This window comes from Oncorhynchus tshawytscha, linkage group LG07 (genome assembly GCF_018296145.1).
Source record: "Oncorhynchus tshawytscha isolate Ot180627B linkage group LG07, Otsh_v2.0, whole genome shotgun sequence".
Taxonomy (NCBI): domain Eukaryota; kingdom Metazoa; phylum Chordata; class Actinopteri; order Salmoniformes; family Salmonidae; genus Oncorhynchus; species Oncorhynchus tshawytscha.
This window is the reverse complement of record NC_056435.1, coordinates 12,251,486-12,276,500: the sequence shown is the minus strand read 5'-3', so window position 1 is coordinate 12,276,500 and position 25,015 is coordinate 12,251,486. Positions and strand designations below refer to the sequence as shown.

Here is a 25,015-nt window from a genome sequence, read left to right as displayed (position 1 = left end):
GCATTTGAGAAATATATATATATATATATATAATACACACACACACACACACACACACACACACATTTGAATATGGGGCGGCAGGAAGCCTAATGGTTAGAGTGTTGGGCCAGTAACCGTAAGGTTGCTAGATTGAATCCCAGAGCTGACAAGGTACAAATCTGTCATTCTGCCCCTGAACAAGGCAGTTAACCCACTGTTCCCCGATAGGCCATCATTGTAAATAAGAAGTTGTTCATAACTGACTTGCCTAGTTAAACAAAGGTAAAAAAAAGAAAAAAAAAAAAGTGCAAATAAATAAGTATATAAATATGGCTACCTCGGTGACGAGCTGCAGGTCATTGACATAGTTCTCCTCGGTGACGATGAGCTCGTGCGTGTAGCCCTGTCTCTTCCTCTCAACGGGGGTCAGCATGTCCAGCAGGTGCAGGTCCGCGCACCCTGTGGAACAGGACAACAGCTTCGATCAGAAACACAATCTCAATGACCCATCTCTCAAACAAACTTCCACAGAAAGCCAATTGCTGGCCCTTTGGACTTTCTGTCTTCAGAGTTCTAGGCATGTAGACTGACACCTGAACAAGTCACTGAAATAAACAATATACACTACAAAATACTTCCCTGGAAAAGTATTTCAAAAATGTATTTACAAGGTGTCGGGTAAAAGGATCTTCCCCTCAAAAGCCAGCCAAACATCATACATAAAAAGAAAAAGTTGAAAGTATAATTCTTTAGACCCTAGTAATTTACATTTTTCCAGTTATCTATAAAAGGAATTAAAAAGAAATGGTGGTAGGTCTCTTGCTCAAGTAAACAAACCTTTTGATTTTTAAAATCAGTAAATACATTAAAAAAAACACAAGTCCACTGTTGCCATTGAGCTTTTTAATCATTATACACGTAATTTTCTATGTTAAAGACGGCATGACACTTAAAAAAAAAATTAAAGCCGACTTGTTTGTATACATTTTTCAATTTGTACATTCATTTCTGATCAAATGCTTCAGGAACCAAGTGTAACGATTACATTTTGGATTTGGTTGTTGATTCCATAACATACCAGAAGCAATTCAGTTTATAGTCAGAGTATTGTATATACCGTAATAGTTAGAATTTTTGTTGTGCTTCTCAAACCCGAGTCAGCAACGGAGTACAAACCCCCTTGAAACTGATGAGTCTCAAAAAGACACATTGGGAAAGTCCAACAAACCAATCATAAAGCAGCAAACACCAATACTGTCACATAGTGGAACCAATAGGAACCAAACGGCTATATTTTTTTTAAAAAGGCGGCATACAGGAATTCCATCTTTGTGTTTTAGAAGAACAATGAAATGACAATACTGTTGTGACAAAAGCAAACAAGATTGATATGGTACCAGTACAATACTACTGTATGTATATATTGCATTGAATGGATGATGCCATGCCTTTTCCTTTTGTTTGAGGATAATAATAATAATAATAATAATAATAATAATAATAGGTTAAGGCCATAGCTATATAGCCCTAGAACATGGCATTCCACTCTGTTACAAGGACTACAAATAAAAAATACCATAGTCTTAGTTTTTTCTTAGTTTCCATATGTAAACATTGTTAAAAAGCTATTATCGGGAGGCTATTCATTTCATATTTAGTATGTTCATATTCAGCTGAATCACAGTTCTTTTCAATAGGATTTTCTTGACAAAATAACTGCGGAAAAGGTCAAACTAAATGGACATGTTGCTTCTGAATTTTACGAATGGCAACTGCGTAAACCGGTAAAAAATAACTTCAGGAGGGAAGGGGAAAACACAATACAACATAACCATATATATTTAAAACACTATGCATTATAATTGCATTCATTTATAAAAAATAGACTGTCATGGTATAGTCACTGGGGATTTAGAGTTGTCCAACTTGTGTAGAAATTACACTTCAATAGACATAAATCTAGGAGAAAACACGTAAACCAACTCATGAATACAAAACACCCCATATACTCTGAATAATACATAGTTCTGAGGTGACAAGAATTGACTTGCTGACGATATAACATCCTTACTTACTTGGTGTGTGCCATTCAAATCACACAATTACAAGCCTGTGCATACTGTGTGTGTACCATCCCCACTCCACTTGTGGCGGCTGTGCATTATTTGGTTTGCGTCGATCATAACACCGTTTCACAAAACGCCACAGCACAAAGTAAACACCCCAGCACCTCCAAACAACAAGACTCAACCAAAGAACGTTTAGTATGAACATTAAAAAACACAGCTAGATGTGAGTGGATAAATGGACAGGTTCAGTCCCGCCCATAGGTTTGACAGACAGCTTCTCTGTCCACTGTATGAGCTGGCTTTGGGGCAGGGGTGGTCTGGATGTAAGCTACAGTAAATGTAATAAGCTCTCCCTCCATCCTATAACGTGACCCATGTGTGTTTCGGTGACCTTTGAACCCCTAGACTAGTCCATTAGACAGGGTGCTCATGATGAACCAATCCCGGGACCAGTCGGACAACCAACCCACCACCCATTCCCATATAACCCTTCAGTTTGTGCAGATCTGTAAGACGTAAGCAATGTGGTTACAACCGATCCCGTTTCCTTCAGATATGCAAACTGAAGGGGGAAGGGGCTTGGGGTTGTCTTTCGGGCCAGGCCCTGGTTGTTTGGGGGGGCCGTCTGATGCTGTGTGTCATGAATAGTGGGTCTTTCTGTGGAGCTGTGGGTCGGATGGGGGAGGGGTTAGTAAGGGAGGGGAGGGAGAAGTTTAACGTCAAAAGGAAGCCATTTGACTCATTAGTAATTTATTTTTTAAATAAATAGACCAAATCCGTGGTGCGCTGATAAAAAGCAGAATGATAAAAGCAGAATGTCTAAATCTACCAAAAACAATCTGAGTTCACAGAAAGCCACAAAAGGACCCACTATCCAGTCTCCCATTCATATGATCACTTCCAAGTAGTTCTTTTTTTCTATTTCCTAAAAAAAAACATTGAAATGTTTTCGATTAATAATAAATGTTGAATTTGTTTAAGTAAATTATTTAAAAGAATAAACGGTGTAGGATAAGGAAGCTGCTTGGCAATTTTGGCGAATGCGTCTAACAGTTCGAATATAAGGAGGTAACGGCCTGCTCTCTGCAGCTTGACTCTTCTAGCCCACAAGGCCAGGTGGTAATCATGTGGCAGTCACATGATCGGGGTGGCTGCATCTCCCATCATCCCGCGGGGGCAGTGTTTAGGGGATAGTGGGTCTCTTTGAGGACTTTCAAGGCTGAGTGGGAATGGGCAACATATGAGTCCTAGAAAGAGGAGGAGAACACAGCACATAAGCAAAAAACGCAAACCAAAAACGGAAACAAACCAACAAGACAACAACAAAAGAAAGAAAAATATGCAAATACACGAGCGTGCAGAACTAAATGGACGTCGGTGGCGGACGAGTTCACGAGACGACACACAGCGTGCAGCATAACAGATGAGGTGGAGTCTAACCATGGTACAGTATATGCATGAGGGATGTGGGGGGGGCGTCTACAGGACATTGAGGGAGATGTTAGTGAGGAGGGACTGTACATACAGACACACACCTCTATTCAACTGAGGATGGTACATGATCTGAAACGTCTTCAAAGAGGGGGCCCATAGGTATCAGTATGATCAGTTGACTAAAGATTGTATCCTTGTCAAACACTGTCCCATTTGATTAGATTCCAGAGATTTCCAGGGGTTTTAGTTGAAATGAATTAGGTTTCGAAGAGAGTGAGAGGATAGAAGAAAGATCACGTCTATACAAAGCAGGAGTCCACATCAGTGTGTGTGTGTGTGTAAGAGAGAGGAAGGAATGTAATCACAGTACTCGTTATCACCCGTGTTGGGGTGTGAGTGTGTGGAAGAGAGAGGAAGGAATGTAGTCACAGTACTCGTTATGACCCGTGCTGGGTTGTGAGTGTGTGTATGTGACTGTGTGTGTGTGTGTGTGTGTGTGTGTGTGTGTGTGTGTGTGTGTGTGTGTGTGTGTGTATGCGACTATGTGTGTGAGAAAGGGTTCAGTATGTACTCAAACTGCTGGGTGTGACAGAGAGGTAGACTTTAGTAGTAGTGTGTGCACTCACATTGTTGGCTGGGGTCTGTGTCGGTGGTCAGTTTGACGTAGTTGGAGGGGAAGAGGCCCACGGAACCGTTCAGCTCGCCTTTCCACCAATCAGGGTCTTCCCTGCTCAGCACATTGATGATCTGGCCCTTCCCAAAGGGCAGCTCGTCATCATTCTGCGCCATGTAGTCGTACATGCCAATCACCTGACAGACTGCTGGAGACACACATACAAGTGAAGGGTTAGTCATACAACACAAGAGACTTGGGCCCCGTCCATGAGAAAAGGGACAAAAGGCGGTGTGATACTTTGTGGGTAAATTGTTACCGACTGATTGATCTAATAATTATTCAATATTAATGAAGCAAAAAAAGGCGATTTGTAGATCAAATCAGTCGGCAATGTCGACCAACCCCCCCCCAAAAAATCTTGTTTAGGATCTAAGAGGATTGGAATGGGTATTATATAGGCCACTATGGAGACAATTCTACGTATAGCTTATCAGAGGGCAAGGTAGAGCTGCTACCAAATGAATTATACCTATCCAATCCCCTCAGATCCACACAGGAGACTAGGGGTGTAGGGGGCTAGGGGTTTACTCCTGGACAAGATATTAAAACACTACTATTAGGCCCACTGCACAACACAGTCCTCTGTTACTAATAATATGACAGAATGTTCTTGTAAAGAATGTTATTATAACACAAAATAATGTAATTGTCAAGAATGTTATTATAACATGACAGAATGTTCTTGTAAATAATGTTATTATAACACAAAATAATGTAATTGTCAAGAATGTTATTATGACAGAATGTTCTTGTAAATAATGTTATTATAACACAAAATAATGTAATTGTCAAGAATGTTATTATGACAGAATGTTCTTGTAAATAATGTTATTATAACACAAAATAATGTAATTATCAAGAATGTTATTTTAACATGAAAGAATGTTCTTGTAAAGAATGTTATTATAACACAAAATAATGTAATTATCAACAATGTTATTATAACATGACAGAATGTTCTTGCAAATAATGTTATTATAACACAAAATAATGTAATTATCAAGGATGTTATTATAACATGACAGAATGTTCTTGCAAATAATGTTATTATAACACAAAATAATGTAATTATCAAGGATGTTATTTTAACATGACAGAATGTTCTTGCAAATAATGTTATTATAACACAAAATAATTTAATTATCAAGGATGTTATTATAACATGACAGAATGTTCTTGCAAATAATGTTATTATAACACAAAATAATGTAATTATCAAGGATGTTATTTTAACATGAAAGAATGTTATTGTAAAGAATGTTATTATAACACAAAATAATGTAATTATCAAGAATGTTATTATAACATGACAGAATGTTCTTGCAAATAATGTTATTATAACACAAAATAATGTAATTATCAAGGATGTTATTTTAACATGAAAGAATGTTCTTGTAAAGAACGTTACTATAACTTAAAAAAATGTTATTTTGACAGGAAAGAATGTTATTATCAAGGACGCTACTATAACATGAAAGTACACAGAGAATGTCTGCACCGTGTTAGTACCCGTCATATGTTGAGTCAAGGAGGGGCCCCAAGGCCCTGGCGGGCCCCCGTCAGATCCCTGCTCCTGGCCCCTACCTGCACTGGGCATTGGCAGCTTGGGGGGTGTGGGTTCTGTGGGCGTGGTCTTACTGGTGCTGGGGCTCAGGAGCTTCACGTAGTTGGCCGGGAACCAGCCAATCTGCCGCTTCTTTCCCCGGGCCTGGACCAATGAGAGGACTTGTGAGTATGAGAGAGGCCACAGGGGCAGAGCAAGAATTTTAACAGTTAGAAACAGTCCCTTTTACTTGTTTTTAAAGCAAATGTGTGGATGACAATGAATCTACATTACTGTATTGTAATTTCTACATCACTGTCTACGTGTAAATTACCATATCACCTTGTATATTAGTACTATATATTAAGACAATTATTGGCACATCTAAGTCCACGTATTAATACAACTTAGTATTTAAACATCTACTACGATATTTCAAGAAAGTGTTGTTGGTTTGTGGTAAGTAGTGTTGAGAGATGGTCCTCCAACCTGTAGCTCCCCTTCCCACCAGCCCCCCGGGTTCTTCTTCCTGATGAGGATGAGCTGGCCGGGCGCCAGGGTGAGCTGCTCGGCCCCCGTGGCCGTGTACGGGGCGATGACCTGGGCTATCTCGGGCTTCTTCCCCAGGCTTCCAGTCTTCCCTGCGGGTCCCAGTCCCTAGAGGGAAGACCGAGAGCTCTGGTTTTACTGGGAGTTAAACAAGGCACACAGTTCGTAAAACGTTAGCTAACGCTGGCCAACTAACATACTCCATTTGTTCACCGTGAACGTTCGCTAATGTTAGGAGAGCGCTTTGGAACGCGTATAAAGTATATTTTTCTATGTGTATGTATTAACACGGCAAAATCATTTTACTGTCCTACTGTTGTTTTATCTGTCTGAAACCTAAAAAAGAAAACTAAAATATTTGTATTTATTTTTTAAAGGAGAGCACTTTGGTTTTACTGGGAGAGCTGATCAGACAAAGAGGACTGCATCGCAGAGCTTACGAATCGCCACACAAAGACTGTTTTCTAGAAGTTACCTCAGAGTCCTTGGGTTTGACGTAGTTGGAAGGGAATACCCCCGTCTTGCCTGAGACCACGCCTGTCCACCAGTCGCCCTCCTTCTTGGTGACCACGATGACGTCGCCTTGCTGGAAGGTCAGGTCGCCCTGCTCATTGCTCTCGTAGGTGTACATGGCTATGTATTCTGGGAAAACACAACATCTGAGCAACAGGGTCTGTTTATAGACTTTTTTTTTGTTGTGTTTTACACAGGATTTCATCTAAATGGGTAGAGTAACAGGAACATACTGTGTTCCATGGTAAACTCTGGTGTAATTGTTCTGTTTTATATTGTATATATGGTGTGGAACATAGTCTGGAGGGAAAGAGTCATTTTAAGCCTAGATCCGATGATAGGTGAAACGGTGCCACTGGTTGCCCCAGGCGTATTTGTTATAGTTTTGTTGAGCTTATCCAAAAGGACATGAGCGTCCAGCGTCACGGTAAAAAACTAATCGTAGTACATACACTGCTGTTCTATCACACATGCAATGAAATACAATGATGTCAGAGAAAAAAACAACAGCGTTCAATGTTTGAAGTCATTTATTTGTATTTGTAATATTGCAAACTGACGTGGCAGTTTCACCTCAAGGGATTCCAAGTGTATGCTGAGCTGTGTGTGTGTGTGTGTGTGTGTGTGCGCGCGTGTGTCTAGGGCCATCACCCACCTTCTCCTGGGTCCATGGACTTGGTAGGGGACGGGGTGGGTCTCTTCATGATCGGGGGGCTGTCGGATGAGCCAGACTCAATGCTGCACCAGAGAGAGAGCAAACAATCACTCAGACAGCCAAGCCAGTGGATAATATAACTATACATTCTAAAAGGGGGAGGGACTAAAGCCTTACACAGAGAACTTGGCCATTGAGGTTTCAATAAAAAAACATAATGATGTCACATCATTCCATGGCAGCCATGTTGCTCCCTCCTAGACAATATCAAGCAATAGTAGTTGGGATTTACTCTAAAGTTGGCTGAAGTCTGTCCTGCTGACCAGGTCACCCACGCAAAATAGGTTTTTAACCTCAAGCGTCTTTCCTGGTTGAAAAGGCCGGACAAAGTTGAATTACTGTTTAACGGATGCCCCGCCTCAATTTTCTCCACACCACAAACAAATCTAAATCAGATGTGTTATATTGTGGCCAATATATGTTTATAATGAGCTGTCCTCTCTCCCTTGAGGCTTTCCCAAGTTGATGCCCAACAGACCAAACAGCCTCAGATCACACGCTCAGATCATGTTCAAGCCTCGGATTGGACAGTGAAACACACACACTCGCACCTGCAGGCGACGTGCAGATGTTTCATTTCTCTCTCTCATACAGTCATGGCTGAAGCCAGCACAAATTCCTACTAATTTGTGTCCAGGTTAAACGTGGGACGTCCCTCACTATAAACAAACAGTCGGTTAAATTCATGGTTATTGCATCATTTTCAGATCTATTAGAAGCGAGTAATAGATGAAACAACAACGTAATTTTACCAATTGACTGGGCAGAAATCAGGGCATTGATCAGAAAATACGCAGCGCAAGCTGATAGTATTTTGGACAACCAAATTGAACTCAAAATGATTGATACAATCGAAGTGTGTCAGCTGTATGGTGATTTGCGATTCATAACTTACATTTTACCAGTACTACCAGTAGTAGTAAGGCCAACCGATAACACCACGACGGAATGCGTTTGAAGTGATGATGCGCCACCAAGAACAGCTAGCGTGTCCAGCAAAGTACATCGCCAGTGGCACGCACACACTTTGTGCAGATCCGCAGGTGTGGGCTTTTCGTGGCAGCCAGATGAGACAATAGAAGGAGGATGTGGTGAACAAGGTTACTGGGCTTGAATTTAGTCACGCTTGATCTACAGTTGAAGTCAGAAGTTTACATACGCTTAGGTGTGAGTCATTAAAACTCGTTTATAAACCACTCCACAAATTTCTTGTCAACAAACTATAGTTTTGGCAAGTCGGTTAGGACATCTACTTTGTGCATGACAAGTAGTTTTTCCAACAATTGTTTACAGACAGATTATTTCACTTATAATTCACTGCATCACAATTCCAGTGGGTCAGAAGTTTACATACACTAAGTTGACTGTGCCTTTAAACAGCTTGGAAAATTCCAGAAAATTCCGTCATGGCTTTAGAAGCTTCTGATAGGCTAATTGACATCATTTGAGTCAATTGGAGGTGTACCTGTGGATGTATTTCAAGGCATACCTTCAAATTCAGTGCCTCTTTGCTTGACATCATGGAGGAGAAAAAAAGAAGAAACCAGCCAAGACTTCCGAAAACAAATTGTAGACCTCCACAAGTCTGGTTCATCCTTGGGAGCAATTTCCAAACGCCTGAAGGTACCACGTTCATCTGTACAAACAATAGTACGCAAGTATAAACACCATTGGACCACGCAGCCGTCATACCGCTCAGGAAGGAGACGCATTCTGTCTCCTAGAGATGAACGTACTTTGGTGCGAAAAGTGCAAATCAATCCCAGAACAAGAGCAAAGGACCTTGTGAAGATGCTGTAGGAAACAGGTACAAACCTATCTATATCCACAGTAAAAAGGCCACCCAAAAAGTTTGACCCAAGTTAAACAATTTAAAGGCAATGCTACAAAAAACTAATTGAGTGTATGTAAACTTCTGACCCACTGGGAATGTGATGAAAGAAATAAAAGCTGAAATAAATCACTCTGCTATTATTCTGACATTTCATATTCTTAAAATAAAGAGGTGATCCTAACTGACCTAAGACAGAGCATTTTACTAAGAATAAATGTCAGGAATTGTGAAAAACTGAGTTTAAAATGTATTTGGCTAAGGTGTATGTAAACTTCCAACTTCAACTGCATATAGATTGATGCTTCCAATTGTGCAAGTTATAAACAACATTTTTTATTTAGTTGACGATAGGCTATACTCGGTCTGGATTTATCATCTAAGGAGATGATTGTGGACTTCAGGAAACAGCAGAGGGAACACCCCCCTATCCACATCGATGGAACAGTAGTGGAGAGGGTAGCAAGTTTTAAGTTCCTCGGCATACACATCACAGACAAACTGAATTGGTCCACCCACACAGACAGCATCGTGAAGAAGGCGCAGCAGCGCCTCTTCAACCTCAGGAGGCTGAAGAAATTCGGCTTGTCACCAAAAGCACTCACAAACTTCTACAGATGCACAATCGAGAGCATCCGGGCGGGCTGTATCACCGCCTGGTACAGCAACTGCTCCACCCACAACCGTAAGGCTCTCCAGAGGGTAGTGAGGTCTGCACAACGCATCACCGGGGGCAAACTACCTGCCCTCCAGGACACCTACACCACCCAATGTTACAGGAAGGCCATAAAGATCATCAAGGACAACAACCACCCGAGCCACTGCCTGTTCACCCTGCTATCATCCAGAAGGCGAGGTCAGTACAGGTGCATCAAAGCTGGGACCGAGAGACTGAAAAACAGCTTCTATCTCAAGGCCATCAGACTGTTAAACAGCCACTACTAACATTGAGTGGCTGCTGCCAACACACTGACTCAACTCCACCCACTTTAATAATGGGAAATGATGTAAAATATATCACTAGCCACTTTAAACAATGCTACCTAATATGATGTTTACATACCCTACATTATTCATCTCATATGTATACATATATACTGTACTCTATATCATCTACTGCATCTTTATGTAATACATGTATCACTAGCCACTTTAACTATGCCACTTTGTTTACATACTCATCTCATATGTATATACTGTACTCGACACCATCTACTGTATCTTGCCTATGCCGCTCTGTAACATCACTCATTCATATATCTTTATGTACATATTCTTTATCCCCTTATACACACAAGTGTAAGACAGTAGTTTTGGAATTGTTAGATTACTTGTTGGTTATTACTGCATTGTCGGAACTAGAAGCACAAGCATTTCGCTACACTCGCATTAACACCTGCTAACCATGTGTATGTGACAAATAAAATTTGATTTGATTTTGATTTGATTCGTTTTGTGCGTCTTTTTTCCAATGCTACGTTAAATTAGGCAGACCTAACTTGATTGACCCTCTTTCTACAAGGCCTAGTCTATGATAGCAAAATATTCATACGATTATGATTAGACCTAACACCTTGGCTATAGAGATGCATTCAGGTAATGAACTCATTATTATGCATCAATATTTTAATTTGATTACAATTATTTATTGTCAATCATTCTTTAATTTTTTAGGCAAAACAATTAAGTATTCAATCCCTCCCTATCCCAGTCTGCTGTCCCCACATGCTTCAAGATGGCCACCATTATTCCTGTACCCAAGAAGTCAAAGGTAACTCAACCAAATGACTATCGCCCTGTAGCACTCACCTGCTTTTAGAGACTAGTCAAGGATCATATCACCTCTACCTTACCTGCCACCCTAGACCCACTTCAATTTGCTTACCGCCCCAATAGATCCACAGATGATGCAATCGCCATCACTCTGCCCTATCCCATCTGGACAACAGGAATACCTATGTATGAATGCTGTTTATTGACTATAGCTCATCATTCAACACAATATTACCCTCCAAGCTCATCATTAAGCTTGAGGCCCCGGGTCTGAACCCCGCCTTGTGCAACTGGGTCTGAACCCCACCCTGTGCAACTGGGTCCTGGACTGCCTGACGGGCTGCCCCCAGGTGGTGAAGGTAGGAAACATCACCTCCACTCTGCTGATCCTCAACACTGGGGCCCCACAAGGTTCCATGCTCAGCCCCCTCCTGTACTCCCCATTCACCCACGACTCCGTGGCCAAGCACTCCTCCAACTCAATCATCAAGTTTGCAGACAACACAATAGTAGTAGGCTCTGGGAGTGTGGTGCCTGGAAAACAACCGCTCACTCAACATCAACAAAACAAAAGGAGATAATCGTGGACTTCAGAAAACAGCAGAGGTGCACCCCCCTATCTACATCGACGGGAGGTGGAAAGCTTCAAGCTCCTTGGTGTACACATCACTGACAAACTGAAATGGACCACCCACGCAAATAGTGGTGAAGGCAGCGCAACAACACCTCTTCAACCTCAGGAAGCTAAAGAAATTTTTACAGATGCACAATTTAAAGCATCCTGTTGGGGCTGTATCACTGCCTGGTACGGCAACTGTGATAATGCATTAGGCAGACTGCACCACCCTCTTGAAAGCCTTGCGGTGGTGCAGTCTGCCCAATGCATTACCGGGGGCAAACTACCCGCACTCCAGGACACCTACAGCACCCGATGTCACAGGAAGGCCAAAAAGATCATCAAGGACATCAACCACTCGAGCCACTGTCTGTTCACCCCGCTACCATCCAGAAGGTGAGGTCAGTACAGGTGCATCAAAGCTGGGACCGAGAGACTGAAAAACAGCTTCTATCTCAAGGCCATCAGACTGTTAAACAGTCCTCGCTAGAGGCTGCTGCCTATTGGTATAGACTAGGAATCACTGGCCACTTTAAGGAATGGAACACTAGTCACTTTAATAATGTTTACATATCTGGCATTACTCATCTCATATGTATATACTGTTTTTCTATACTATTTGACTGTATCCTAGTCCGTTCCGCTCTGACATCGCTCGTCCATATGTATATAGACTTAATTAATTCCTACTTAGATGTGTGTGTATTGGGTATATGTTGTGTAATTTGTTAGATATTACTTGTTAGATATTTCTGCACTGTCGGAGCTAGCAGCACAAGCATTTCACTACACCAGCAATAACATCTGCTCATCACGTATGTGACCAATAACATTTTATTTAAGTAGATTAATGAACTGATAATACATTACTTCTTCTCTCAATATGATAGAATACTGCATTCTATTATACATCAAAATAATGTTCATTAATGTTAACTTGTGTATTAACAATAATAATCTGAAAATCAGTCTGAAATGGAATATTTCTCCTATTGTTCATGTCCATATAATGTGGTAAAGTACTGTTATTCCTTATACACTGAATGTTTCGGTTTTTTTGCTCGCTCGCCTCACTTTTCTGGGGGAAAATCCGTTAAAGAGTGAATCAATTTTGTCTGTCCTAAGGGTTGAATAAAAATACATTACTATAATTATAACTATAAATATACATACAGTGGGGAGAACAAGTATTTGATAACCTGTAAAATCGGCAGTGTTTCCTACTTACAAAGCATGTAGAGGTCTGTCATTTTTATCATAGGTACACTTCAACTGTGAGAGACGGAATCAAAAACAAAAATCCAGAAAATCACATTGTATGATTTTTAAGTAATTACTTTGCATTTTATTGCATGACATAAGTATTTGATCAAATACCAACCAGTAAGAATTCCGGCTCTCACAGACCTGTTAGTTTTTCTGTAAGAAGCCCTCCTGTTCTCCACTCATTACCTGTATCAACTGCACCTGTTTGAACTCGTTACCTGTTTAAAAGACACCTGTCCACACACTCAATCAAACAGACTCCAACCTCTCCACAATGGCCAAGACCAGAGAGCTGTGTAAGGACATCAGGGATAAAATTGTAGACCTGCAAAAGGCTGGGATGGGCTACAGGACAATAGGCAAGCAGCTTGGTGAGAAGGCAACAACTGTTGGCGCAATTATTAGAAAATGGAAGAAGTTCAAGATGACGTTCAATCACCCTCGGTCTGGGGCTCCATGCAAGATCTCACCTCGTGGGGCATCAGTGATCATGAGGAAGGTGAGGGATCAGCCCAGAACTACACGGCAGGACCTGGTCAATGACCTGAAGAGAGCTGGGACCACAGTCTCAAAGAAAACCATTAGTAGCACACTATGCCGTCATGGATTAAAATCCTGCAGCGCACGCAAGGTCCCCCTGCTCAAGCCAGCTCATGTCCAGGCCTGTCTGAAGTTTGCCAGTCTTTCAGCATGACAACAACCCAAAACACACAGACAGGGCAACTAAGGAGTGGCTCCGTAAGAAGCATCTCAAGGTCCTGGAGTGGCCTAGCCAGTCTCCAGACCTGAACCCAATAGAAAATCTTTGGAGGGAGCTGAAAGTCTGTATTGCCCAGCGACAGCCCTGAAACCTGAAGGATCTGGAGAAGGTCTGTATGGAGGAGTGGGCCAAAATCCCTGCTGCAGTGTGTGCAAACCTGGTCAAGAACTACAGGAAACGTATGATCTCTGTAATTGCAAACAAAGGTTTCTGTACCAAATATTAAATTCTGCTTTTCTGATGTATCAAATACTTATGTCATGCAATAAAATGCAAATTAATTACTTAAAATTATACAATGTGATTTTCTGGATTTATGTTTTAGATTCCGTCTCTCACAGTTGAAGTGTACCTATGATAAAATTACAGACCTCTACATGCTTTGTAAGTAGGAAAACCTGCAAAATCGGCAGTGTATAAATAAAGGTATCAAATACTTGTTCTCCCCACTGTATATAAATAATCGTTTTGATTAATAATAATACTCCAATAATAGTTTAGATTATTACACACACACATATATACACACACATATTATTGATAAGTCTGACTATGGGGAGGGACAGTTTCATCCTCATTCTCCTCACCTCATGGACTTGCGTACGGGGCCAGAGATGAGCTTGACGTAGGACTTGGGGAACCAGCCCCGCTGGCCCTGCACCTCGCCGAACCACCACATGTCCTGCTGCTCCAGCACTGTGATCACGTGGCTCTTGTTGAAGTTGAGGTGGTTGTCCTTCTTGGCCCGCCACGGGTACAGCGCCTGGGCCTGCAAGCCCTCCACCTTTTCCCCCTGAGAGATGGAGGAAGAGAGAGGGGGGTGAAACAGAGAGCGAGAGAAAGGAATGGGGAGTGGGAGAGGAAGAGTGTGAGAGAAGGAAGGGAAGTACTACAGAACCTCTATGTGCCGTTTCTAAGTCCTGCTCTTCATTCATCTGACAGTACAACCGCAATGCTTCAGGTAGAGTCAATATCATTCTCCTGCTAGGCCTAGGTGATATGTTCCTGTGCTCCTCAGAGTCATCTAAACTGAGTGTTACAATCAAATGTATTATTATTACTATTATTTGACTGATGTGTGTACTTTGTATTTAATTTAATTTTTGCATGTTGCAGGGCTCATTTGTAAAAGAGACCTCGGTCTCAATGTGACTCCCTCTTTTTAAATAAAATTGTAAAAAAAAAAAAATACATTTTAAAAATGACTGTACCTGTCCCAGGACGGGAGACGGAGAGGAGCCAGTGAGGGTGGCGGGTGTGAAGGCAGAGCGCTGGCGCAGCTGGCCCCCGGGCCCGGCACTGGGCACAGAGAGAGACGGCTGGGTGGGCCAAGCGTCCCAGCCCTCCCCAGTCTCAGTCTTCTCTACAGAGCTGGTGGACGGCCATCTGAGCGGAGAGAGGCACACAGAGTTTACCAACTCAAACTCTGATTTGTCTTCAATTAATAACCTGGTGTAGGTAAGACTATGACTGAAATGGGGCGGCAGGGTAGCCTAGTGGTTAGAGCGTTGGACTAGTAACCGGAAGGTTGCAAGTTCAAACCCCTGAGCTGACAAGGTACAAATCTGTCATTCTGCCCCTGAACAGGCAGTTAACCCACTGTTCCTAGGCCGTCATTGAAAATAAGAATTTGTTCTTAACTGACCTGTCTAGTTAAATAAAGGTAAAAAAACAACACATTTTAATATATTGAGTGCTGTGTGAGAGGAAGGGTTGGAGCTGTCACTCACGTGGTGCTGAAATCTGCCCAGTTACTAGATGCCGAGGAGGAGGAAGAGGCGGGACCAGGGCCAGGGCAGGGACCGGGGGCAGGGGGAGCTGTTGCCGGGGGAGGGGTTGCCATTGGCTGGCTGGGTGGCGTGGGTGTGGTGGAGACGGCGTTGGGTGTGAGCCGTGAGGCCAGTTTGGGCGCAGCGCCCGTGGTGGCAGCACTGGCCCGCAGGCTCATGGGAACCTCGGTTTCTGGGATCTTCTCTGCGTAGTTGGCAGGGAACCAGCCCGTCTTCCCCTTCAGCTCGCCGCCCAGCCAGCCTGGCTCACCTGTCTGGGACTCGTCCACCTGGGGGGTGAAGGTCAAAGATCAGCTCACCATCATAGCACTACAGAGCCAAAGAAGACTATAGAAATGACTCAAATGAATAGAACGGATATTCTCATTTAAGTCATGCTGGGATGAGTGGACCAGGTGGGCCATATTGAGTGTACCTTCTAGTAATTATATTTCTATGCCAAGAACAACCCACAACCCCAGTTCTCAGGGATCACACTATCCATTGGACCTTTTCCTTTAACCAGCTACAGGCTCATAGCTGACAGCAGGGTTAGGATCAATTCTATTTCAAATTAGGAACATTAGGAACAAGCTTTGTTGAAAAGCAATGGGGAAATTCCTGAATTGACTGAGTTGAAATTGAATGGACCCCAACTCTGACTGACAGAAAAGGGCGAGTAGTCTGGACCAAGATACTGACGAGCCAACACAGGATTAGATTGATAAATTGTGGGGAAACAAATTAAATTAAAAGCGGTTACAATAAATCCTGTGGACTGGGGTTGCCCAGCCATGTGTGGTTATTCCTTATTTAAAACATACAACAGAGTGGTTGGACCACTTTTGGAATGGATGTTCGCGATTCACAAGACAAGTTGAATATCACCGCTTCCTTTCCAAGCATGCGGATGGTCATGAAGAGAAGCTGAGAGAATAAGAATGACAGTGGATGGCTTTGGGACTGCTTTGTTGAAGGAGTACTTGGTGAAATGGGATCAAATGTGTCTGTATGATCGTCTCATTCTCTGCAGCTTACAAAATGCCCTTTCCAGTAACCAACGTAGAGGCACGCTTGTATAGATGTATAATCATATGCCCTTTGAGAACAAGTGTGTATCCTCCGAGTATACTGACCATATAATGGATATACAACCACAAACATGCAACCCAACGGTTAAATTCTTTAAGCGCTTATGAAGAGATGACAGCAGTTGAGATGGACACATGAGATGGACCAATGAAAGCAGGTGTTGGGATCACAAGTGAGCAGCTGATTAGACAGTGGACCTGCACTTACCCACTCCCCTTTCACCTTCAGGTAGAGTGAGCAAAGTCGGGAGAGAGTCAGGAGGCAAAAGTTAATACTCACATGCACGCATGCAGGCAGACACACCCTCGACTAGGGGTCGGCATGGCCGATTAATTGGGGCCGACATCAAGTTCATATAACAAATCGGTAATTTGCCTTTTTGGAGGCCGATTATTGCCTATTACATTGCAATCCACGAGGAAACTGCGCGGCAAGCTGACCACCTGTTACGCGAGTGCAGCATCAACAGGATCTTGTGGCTACAAGGAGCCAAGGTAAGTTGCTAGCTTGCATTAAACATATCTTATAAAAAACGAATCAATCTTCACATAATCACTAGTTAACTACACATGGTTGATGCATATAATCAATGCGGTGCCTGTAAATTTATCATCGAATCACAGCCTAATTAAACTTCGCCAAACAAGTGATGATTTAACAAAAGCGCATTCGTGAAAAATGCACATTATTTTGTACCTAACCATAAACATCAATGCCTTTCTTAAAATCAATACACAGAAGTATATTTTCTTTAAACCTACATATTTAGTTAAAATAAATGCATGTTAGCAGGCAATATTAACTAGGGAAATTGTGTCACTTTTCTTCCGGTCAGTGCAAGCAGAGTCAGGGTATATGCAGCAGTTTGGGCCACCTGGCGCGTTGCGATCGATGTTTCTTTCTTCCTAACAAAGACCGTTTACATAATTATGACATAACATTGAAGGTTGTACAATGTAACAGCAATATTTAGACTTCGGGTTACCACCTGTTCGACAAATACGGAATGGTTCCGTATTTCACTGAAAGAATAAACGTTTTGTTTTCGAAAAGATCATTTCCGGATTTGACCATATTAATGAACAATGGCTCGTATTTCTGTGTGTTTATTATAATTAAGTCTATGATTTGATATTCGATAGAGCAGTCCGACTGTGCGGTGGTAGGCAGCAGCAGGCTCGTAAGCGTTCATTCAAACAGCACTTTACGGTGTTTGCGAGCAGCTCTTAGCAATGCTTGAGGCACAGCACTGTTTATGACTTCAAGCCTATCAAGTCCTGAGCCTAGGCTGGCAATACTAAAGTGCCTATAAGAACATCCAATAGTCAAAGGTATATGAAATACAAATGGTAGAGAGAGAAATAGTCGATGCATCATAATTCCTATAATAACAACAACCTAAAACCTGGGAATATTGAAGACTCATGTTAAAAGGAACCACCAGCTTTCATATGTTGTCATGTTCTGAGCAAGGAACTTAAACATGAGCTTTTTTACATGGCACATATTGCACTTTTACTTTCTTCTCCAACACTTTGTTTTTGCATTATTTAAACCAAATTGAACATGTTTCATTATTTATTTGAGACTAAATTGATTTTATTTATGTATTATATTAAGTTAAAATAAAAGGGTTCATTGTTCATTCAGTATTGTTGTATTTGTCATTATTACAAATATATTTAAAATTGGCCGATTAATCGGTATCTGCTTTTTTTGATCCTCCAATAATCGTTATCAGCGTTGAAAAATCATAATCGGTTGACCTCTACACTCAACCACACACTTCCTGGTTCATATAGACTAATCACTTTACATAAACCTCCATAACATACACACAAATGGTGCTTGGCAGGAGTGATTGACAGCTTGCCTCTCACCATGACAATGTCTCCGGGGGTGATGGTGATCTCATCGTGACTGCGGGCATCAAAGGGGTACAGCGCCCGGTAGAAGACCACCTTGACCTTGTCCTGGTTGAACCCAGTCACCGGAATCTTGTCTGCAGGGAGGAGACGAGGTTGGGAGTTAGGAACACAGGACAGGGTCACATCTTTCTCTCTCCCCCACAGAACCAGGCACATCCAAACGTTCTTAGAACGTCTACAGTAAGACCTCTGAGATTTGAAAATGTTTGGAATGGATGTCATTCGGGAACACTGAAATACTCGAGACTACTTAAAAACTGCATTAAACTTCACAGAAAATTTGAATTGTGTGAATTAAATCTACATGCATTTCCTAATAATTTATTCAGATACCTACAGCACACATTTTGGTTGTCTGATTTAATTGTCCCAGTTCGACAGTGCCCCTGGTCAGTCCAGAAATCGAAGGATTTGTAAATCTGAGGTTCTACTGTATGCACGCTCTTTCAAGGCTTCTCTGTTATACATTTTATTTTTGACACGTACCGCCCGTGGGCCATGGGCTCTGGTTCATGAGTTTCCCTGGTTCAGGCTGCTGCATGAAGAGCTGGTTGAGTTTGTCCTGCATGTCCTTCTTAGTGCGCCCCTCCTCCTCACTCACGCGCTTCATCCAGGGCTGGGGGGGTGGGGTGGGGGCCTCCACCGTGCCCTCATCTCGCCACGCCAGGCCCTCGTCAGTGGCAGACAACCTGGGGAGAGGAAAGGGGGTGTTAAGAGGTAACCTCTAAAATGACTGGATCACAGTGATGGGGCTGCATCCGCGTAACCCATACAGAATGAGCGGACATAGGAGCAGCTCGCTCACACATATGGTGTCCTGCTCGCAAACACACACACACCTTCCGTCTGTGAGCTCGGCGGACTTGGCCCTCTCCTGGGCGATGGCGTGGATGTTGAATTCTCCCTCCAGGTGATCCTTCTGCTTTTGCCTCTGCTGCTTGCTGTGGATCTCTCGGAGCTCCTGCAAGGCAGCGTGGGATAGAGGAGGACCGGTGAGGGGGAAGTGTGGGCGGGGTCGCCGGGACTCAACACAACACTCACATCACAGTGAGGCGTCAGCCATTTTGTGCCCTGTAAGCGCCATTATGATCCCAGCCGGGCTCAGTTACCAGATGTAAAGTCTGTGTTTAGTCTACTGCTTCCTTCCATTTAATCTCATCTCGGTGTTTTCTCCAATTAATGCTGGGCTACTACTACTACTGAAATGTAGGTGTCAGTTGGATTTTTGGGGCGGACACACTTGCACAAAACATGGCCGCCACCACAGTGCGTTCATGGGAGTTGGACAGCTCTCGGAGTCTGGCGAGTGCTGCACATGAACCACTGAGGGAGGGTTAAACAAGCCCTGGGTTACTACGGCAACACTGACACCACTGGAACTGGAAGATTGCAGTGTTTCAGAGCTCCGGGGTGAAGTTTCCCTTAGGTACAGATCTAGGATCAGCTTCATCTCCCCAATCCTAACCTTAACCTAGTAGGGGAAAATGCAAAACTGACCTATGATCAGCATCTAGGGGCAAATTCTCTCTGCTCTGGTTTGAGCACCAAATGGAAACACTACTGGTTAAAGCCAAGTGGTACCAACCAATCACAGAGAACATTCATGGCTCTGGGAGAAATCTGAGCCAAACTATGATTCTCATAAGCACACAGACTGATATGGAGATCAGTCAAAAGAGTTGAATGGGAAATTCACAAGGATCATAGGTAGGTGTAATTCAAACCCATCGTCTCTAAAGGGTTAAGAAAGTCTTAATATACAGTCTGAGCAGGGAATTAAGTTCTGAGGACTTGATTTTCCTGAATGAATTACTATCAAGATCATTAATCAGTATTAGATGCAACACCATGCAACCAAAGGTTTCACCCCAATATGTTTAGTTGGCGTGTCATCAACACATAGGGCTGGAGAGAGAGGTACGTTCAGGAAAGCAATATTTGTTTAGTACTTGGTTAAAATGGTGAGAGATGCACGACTGACTGAGAAACTGTGAAGATTTCTTTAAATAGTCTCACAATAACAAATTAAGGATCATTTTCATATCGCTTCAATCTACTGATAAATGACATTACCCTGTTCACTACCTTGTTCTATATTTCTTTACTGTACCAAGTCTTCAATTAGCCTATGTCTGTATGGATTTGGTCTCCCAAAATAGTAGGCCCTACACCACAGTTCACTATTAAATAAATACATCACTAACACTAGTGGTCACTCACCCAGTAGAAGGACTGTACAGCCGCAAAGCGTCGGTCGAGTGTGTTGTTTTTAATCTTGTCCTCCTGCCATGTAATTAAACAAAGGCATTTCATTTCTTTCCAATAAGACAGAGTGCCTTACGAGTCTTTTGAGAAGTGTTTTTGTGCTTTCTACAGATGTTTACTAACGCAACAAGCATATGTCTTAATGTTTTTTTTGGGATTCCAAATAGGTAAATGTTGTCCTCTCACCGTAACCAAAACTACAAAGCCTGACAACTTAAAGCTCAAGTGCTCAAGGAGCTCAAAAAATATAATATTGTCATTGATTCAATTTAATAAAATGAAATAGACAAACAACCAGGTTCACGCACATGGTGGCTAACAACATCGACCGGAGCTGTGTCCCAGTATACACTTGCATACTACCTAGTGTGACCCAATTGACTCTGGTCTTGGCAACGCATACTAAATAGTATGCTAGTGTTTTTATTGGGCCCTAGTCTAGAGGGTTGAGGATGCAATGAGAGAGATATACTCCAGCACCACCCAGAGGACAGATAAAGGAGGGAAGCGGCGGCTGGCATTTATTAACTCGCTGCAGGGCTACCGAGGCTAAAGCTAAAGACGCTCAAGCGGAAGGACAGCATGGCTTGCTTTGACCAGCCCTTCAAAGGAAGCAGAGGAGTGGTAAGGGGGTTGGGGTGGGGGAGCGCGGGGGGGAGGGCGTGGAGGAAGAGGAGGAGGAAGGGGAGGCAGTAGGGACACCTGCAGGTAGACGTCTATACGCTGCAAACAGGCCAGGAGGGCCGAGAGACAGTCCAGCAGCATCTGGTCCACCGAGCCCCCTCGGACTGAAAAGAGACACACAGGGACCCCAAGGTCAAGGGTCAGATAGAACAGCAGCAGTGCCACCGAGGTCAACAACAAGGTCGTGTTCATTAGGCACCAAACAGAAAGAAACAGACTGAAAAAGGGAGGGACTACCTGCCCAATAAGGAAAGCACATTTTTGTTTTCCATTGCGTTGTCCTTAATGAACACGACCCAGGTAAACATCCAGATCACACTCAACCCCTAGCCCTGACCTGGCGCCTTGAGTTAGGTGGCCCAACAGCCCCACGTGGCTGTGTCCGACGTCAAACCATAGCAACCCACATACAGCTTAACCATCTTTGATTCCCCAGGTTGAGCCCACAGGATGTTGTGGGGAAGAGGGCCACGCTGCTCGGAAACAGCACAGCCTACCACAGGTACAGACACAGGGTGAGCCTAACATACCCATCACATTACTGAGCCCAGCTGAGCAGAACCGTACTGCACTAGGCCTGGTTACACATCCACCATAGTTGCTGGAATAGTGTTTTGAAAGGGCAATGTGAAATTGAGCCAGCCCAGTACAGTTCCGGTTGGCCCTGTAGTGTGACATGGGTCTAACTTTCTTCATCAGTTAGTAAGGCAGCTTCCTTCTTTATCATTGGGTTTCAAATCTGCTTAGTAACAGCACACTGAGTTATTCTGATTGGTTATTATTCTCCAGAGGGGTGCACTATTCTAGAGTGTCCTGCGGTGGGCAGCAGTGCTGGTGAGTGGACTACCTGTCGCCCCCTCTGCTCCTCCAGCAGCAGCTCCAGACGGAGGCCCTCTATCCGGGCAGTGTGGCCCTGATAGAACACAGCCAGAGACTGGAAGGACAGGCGAGGGCAGAGGTCAGAGGGCACGGGGAAAAGGTCAGCCAAGCCACATAGACCAGACGGGGGTTTCAGGGTGGATGGCGGGCGGGGCGACAGAGTGAGCAACAGTCAGATACAGTGAGAGAACAGTGTAAAACCCCACGTTTTCCCCTAGGTACAGACCTAGGATCAGCTCCCCTTCCCCAAATCCAAGATCAGAGTCTACAGGCAATTTAACCCTACTCCACTACGCTGGGGCCCTGATGTGGTATGTGGAGCAATTAACAAAGTTTTGGTTGAAAAGAAAGGATTAAAGTACTGAGATCACATTGAAATTAAAAAAGGGGGATCATCAGACACACAAATCATCAAGCCCTCTGACAGTCTTGGCTCCCAACACACACACACACACACACACACACACACACACACACACACACACACACACACACACACACGAGATGCAAAGGTATCATTAGGCAGAAAGAAAGTTCTGGAATTCAGTGTTTTAAAATGGTCCACTATCAACTGTTAAACTGAGCACATGGGGCAAATCCTAACTTCCATTTTATAAGTCAAGTTTTCATTTGGTCTCTTATTGAAATCAATGCATGGTGAAAATTCGACCTGTGGTAGTTAGGATTCGCCCCTATGAGAAGAACTGTAGCCAGTTGTTGGTCACTTCTTGTCTGTGCTCTGTGGGATAGGTCTATCCACTGGGAACATGAGACAGGGCACTCTAACCCTGTTCCTGGAGAGCTACCATCCTGTAGGTTTTTAACTCCAACTCTAATCTAGAGCACCAGATTCTAATAAGTAGCTGGTTGATAAGCTGAATCAGGCAAGTCACAACTGGGGTTGGAGTGAAAACCTACAGGAGGATAGCTCTCCATGAACAGGGTTAGAGAGCAAACCTACAGGAGGATAGCTCTCCAGGAACAGGGTTGGAGAGACCAGGGCCGGGGTTCCCGATAGCGATGGAACTTAAAGCTTCCATAATGTTTTAACGAGGCATCGTTCCTATAAAACGGCTGAAGATTGTCACATGCTTTTCCCAAAACACCACGTACAGAGAATGTCCATAAGCGCGTCGTTGGAGCATGTGTCGATACTGATCGAGACGAAAGAAAGTCAACGCTGCTCTCGGATCAAGGTTTCTCCTTTCAAATCTTATTTTAGCATTAGAATTATTCCACAATACTGACAATAGATCTGCACCTAGAGAGATATCCTTTTGTGACTAGGGGGCAGTATTTTCATTTTTGAAAAAATAATGTTCCCGTAGTAAACGGGATATTTTGTCAGGACAAGATGCTAGAATATGCATATAATTGACAGCTTAGGATAGAAAACACTCTAACGTTTCCAAAACTGTAAAAATATAGTATAACAGAACTGATATTTCAGGCGAAAGCCTGAGAAAAATCCAGTGACTCATCTTTTGAAAGCTCTGCGTTCCAATGCGTCCCTATTGAGCAGTGAATGGGCTATCAACCAGATGACTTTTTCTCCATATTCCCCAAGGTGTCTGTAGCATTGTGACGTAGTTTTACGCATTTATGTTGAAGAATACCCGTAAGCGGCTACATTGCGCAACTGGTCACCTGATGCACCCAGAGTGATTCTCGCGTAAAATACAGGAGGTAGCTATTATTCCAATCGGTCCTACTGAAAAACCAATTGTCCCGGTGGATATATTATCAAATAGATATTTGAAAAACAACTTGAGGATTGATTATAAACAACGTTTGCCATGTTTCTGTCGATATTATGGAGCTAATTTGGAATATTTTTTGGCGTTTTCGTGACTGCAATTTCCGGGCGATTTCTCAGCCAAACGTGAAGAACAAATGGAGCTATTTCACCTACAAAAATAATATTTTTGGAAAAAAGGAACATTGGCTATCTAACTGAGAGTCTCGTGAGTGAAAACATCCGAAGCTCAAAGGTAAACAATTTAATTTGATTGCTTTTCTGATTTCCGTGTTACAAACTGAGATGTGATCTGAGATGACAGGGTGATTAACAAAAGGCTAAGCTGTGTCTCAATATATTTCACTTGTGATTTTCATGAATAGGAATATTTTCTAGGAATATTTATGTCCGTTGCGTTATGCTAATTAGTGTCAGTCGATGATTACGCTCCCGCATGTGGCTGCAAATATTGAGGTTGTTTATTCTAATGCCAACCCTATCATAATGCACTAAATCACAGATTTGGTACATCATTGTGCACATGTCACACAGCATGAAAGAAATTGAGACAAAAATTATAGACATTAGCATTGCAAAATAGAACTCCTTGATTGAACATGAAATTGATTTGAATAGCTTATGATTGAAATATAGGCAATAGGTCTAAGTAGCCTATACTTATCTTCTTTTAATGCAGTCATCTCGGTGTTCATTCAATGCATTTTTATCCTTTGTTTGTTTGTAACGATTGACAAACCGTCGACAACTTTCTATTTTGTAGTCAACTTCCTTCTGAAGTTAGCTGCGGTCACGGAGTGACAAAGTGACGCTTGAATGCCAATGGTTTTGAGAAACAACCTCCTACGAAGGTTCTAACGATGAACTTAGCCTTGAAAACCGAGGCCCTGGTCTGTAACCTAGTAAGATGAGTGG

General features: G+C 42.8%; 1 protein-coding gene across 5 annotated transcripts in view; it reads right to left on the bottom strand.

Annotated features, from left to right (window-relative positions):
• itsn1 (intersectin 1 (SH3 domain protein)) overlaps nucleotides 1–25,015 on the bottom strand; it is a 70,280-nt gene that overhangs the window by 8,279 nt on the left and 36,986 nt on the right. For 2 of the 5 annotated variants that reach the window (XM_042324110.1, XM_042324111.1), the window contains 13 exons: nucleotides 22,313–22,399; nucleotides 19,356–19,477; nucleotides 19,003–19,205; nucleotides 18,469–18,590; nucleotides 15,458–15,786; nucleotides 14,939–15,113; nucleotides 14,315–14,520; nucleotides 7,422–7,504; nucleotides 6,729–6,895; nucleotides 6,194–6,361; nucleotides 5,671–5,869; nucleotides 4,112–4,306; nucleotides 320–441 (listed from right to left, as the gene is read on the bottom strand). In XM_042324110.1, the coding sequence (XP_042180044.1) occupies nucleotides 320–441; nucleotides 4,112–4,306; nucleotides 5,671–5,869; nucleotides 6,194–6,361; nucleotides 6,729–6,895; nucleotides 7,422–7,504; nucleotides 14,315–14,520; nucleotides 14,939–15,113; nucleotides 15,458–15,786; nucleotides 18,469–18,590; nucleotides 19,003–19,205; nucleotides 19,356–19,477; nucleotides 22,313–22,399 (2,178 nt within the window). Of the gene's footprint in view, nucleotides 1–319; nucleotides 442–4,111; nucleotides 4,307–5,670; nucleotides 5,870–6,193; nucleotides 6,362–6,728; nucleotides 6,896–7,421; nucleotides 7,505–14,314; nucleotides 14,521–14,938; nucleotides 15,114–15,457; nucleotides 15,787–18,468; nucleotides 18,591–19,002; nucleotides 19,206–19,355; nucleotides 19,478–20,736; nucleotides 20,800–22,312; nucleotides 22,400–25,015 lie in introns of all 5 variants that reach the window. The other 3 variants (XM_042324112.1, XM_042324113.1, XM_042324114.1) reach the window with 3 other exon arrangements.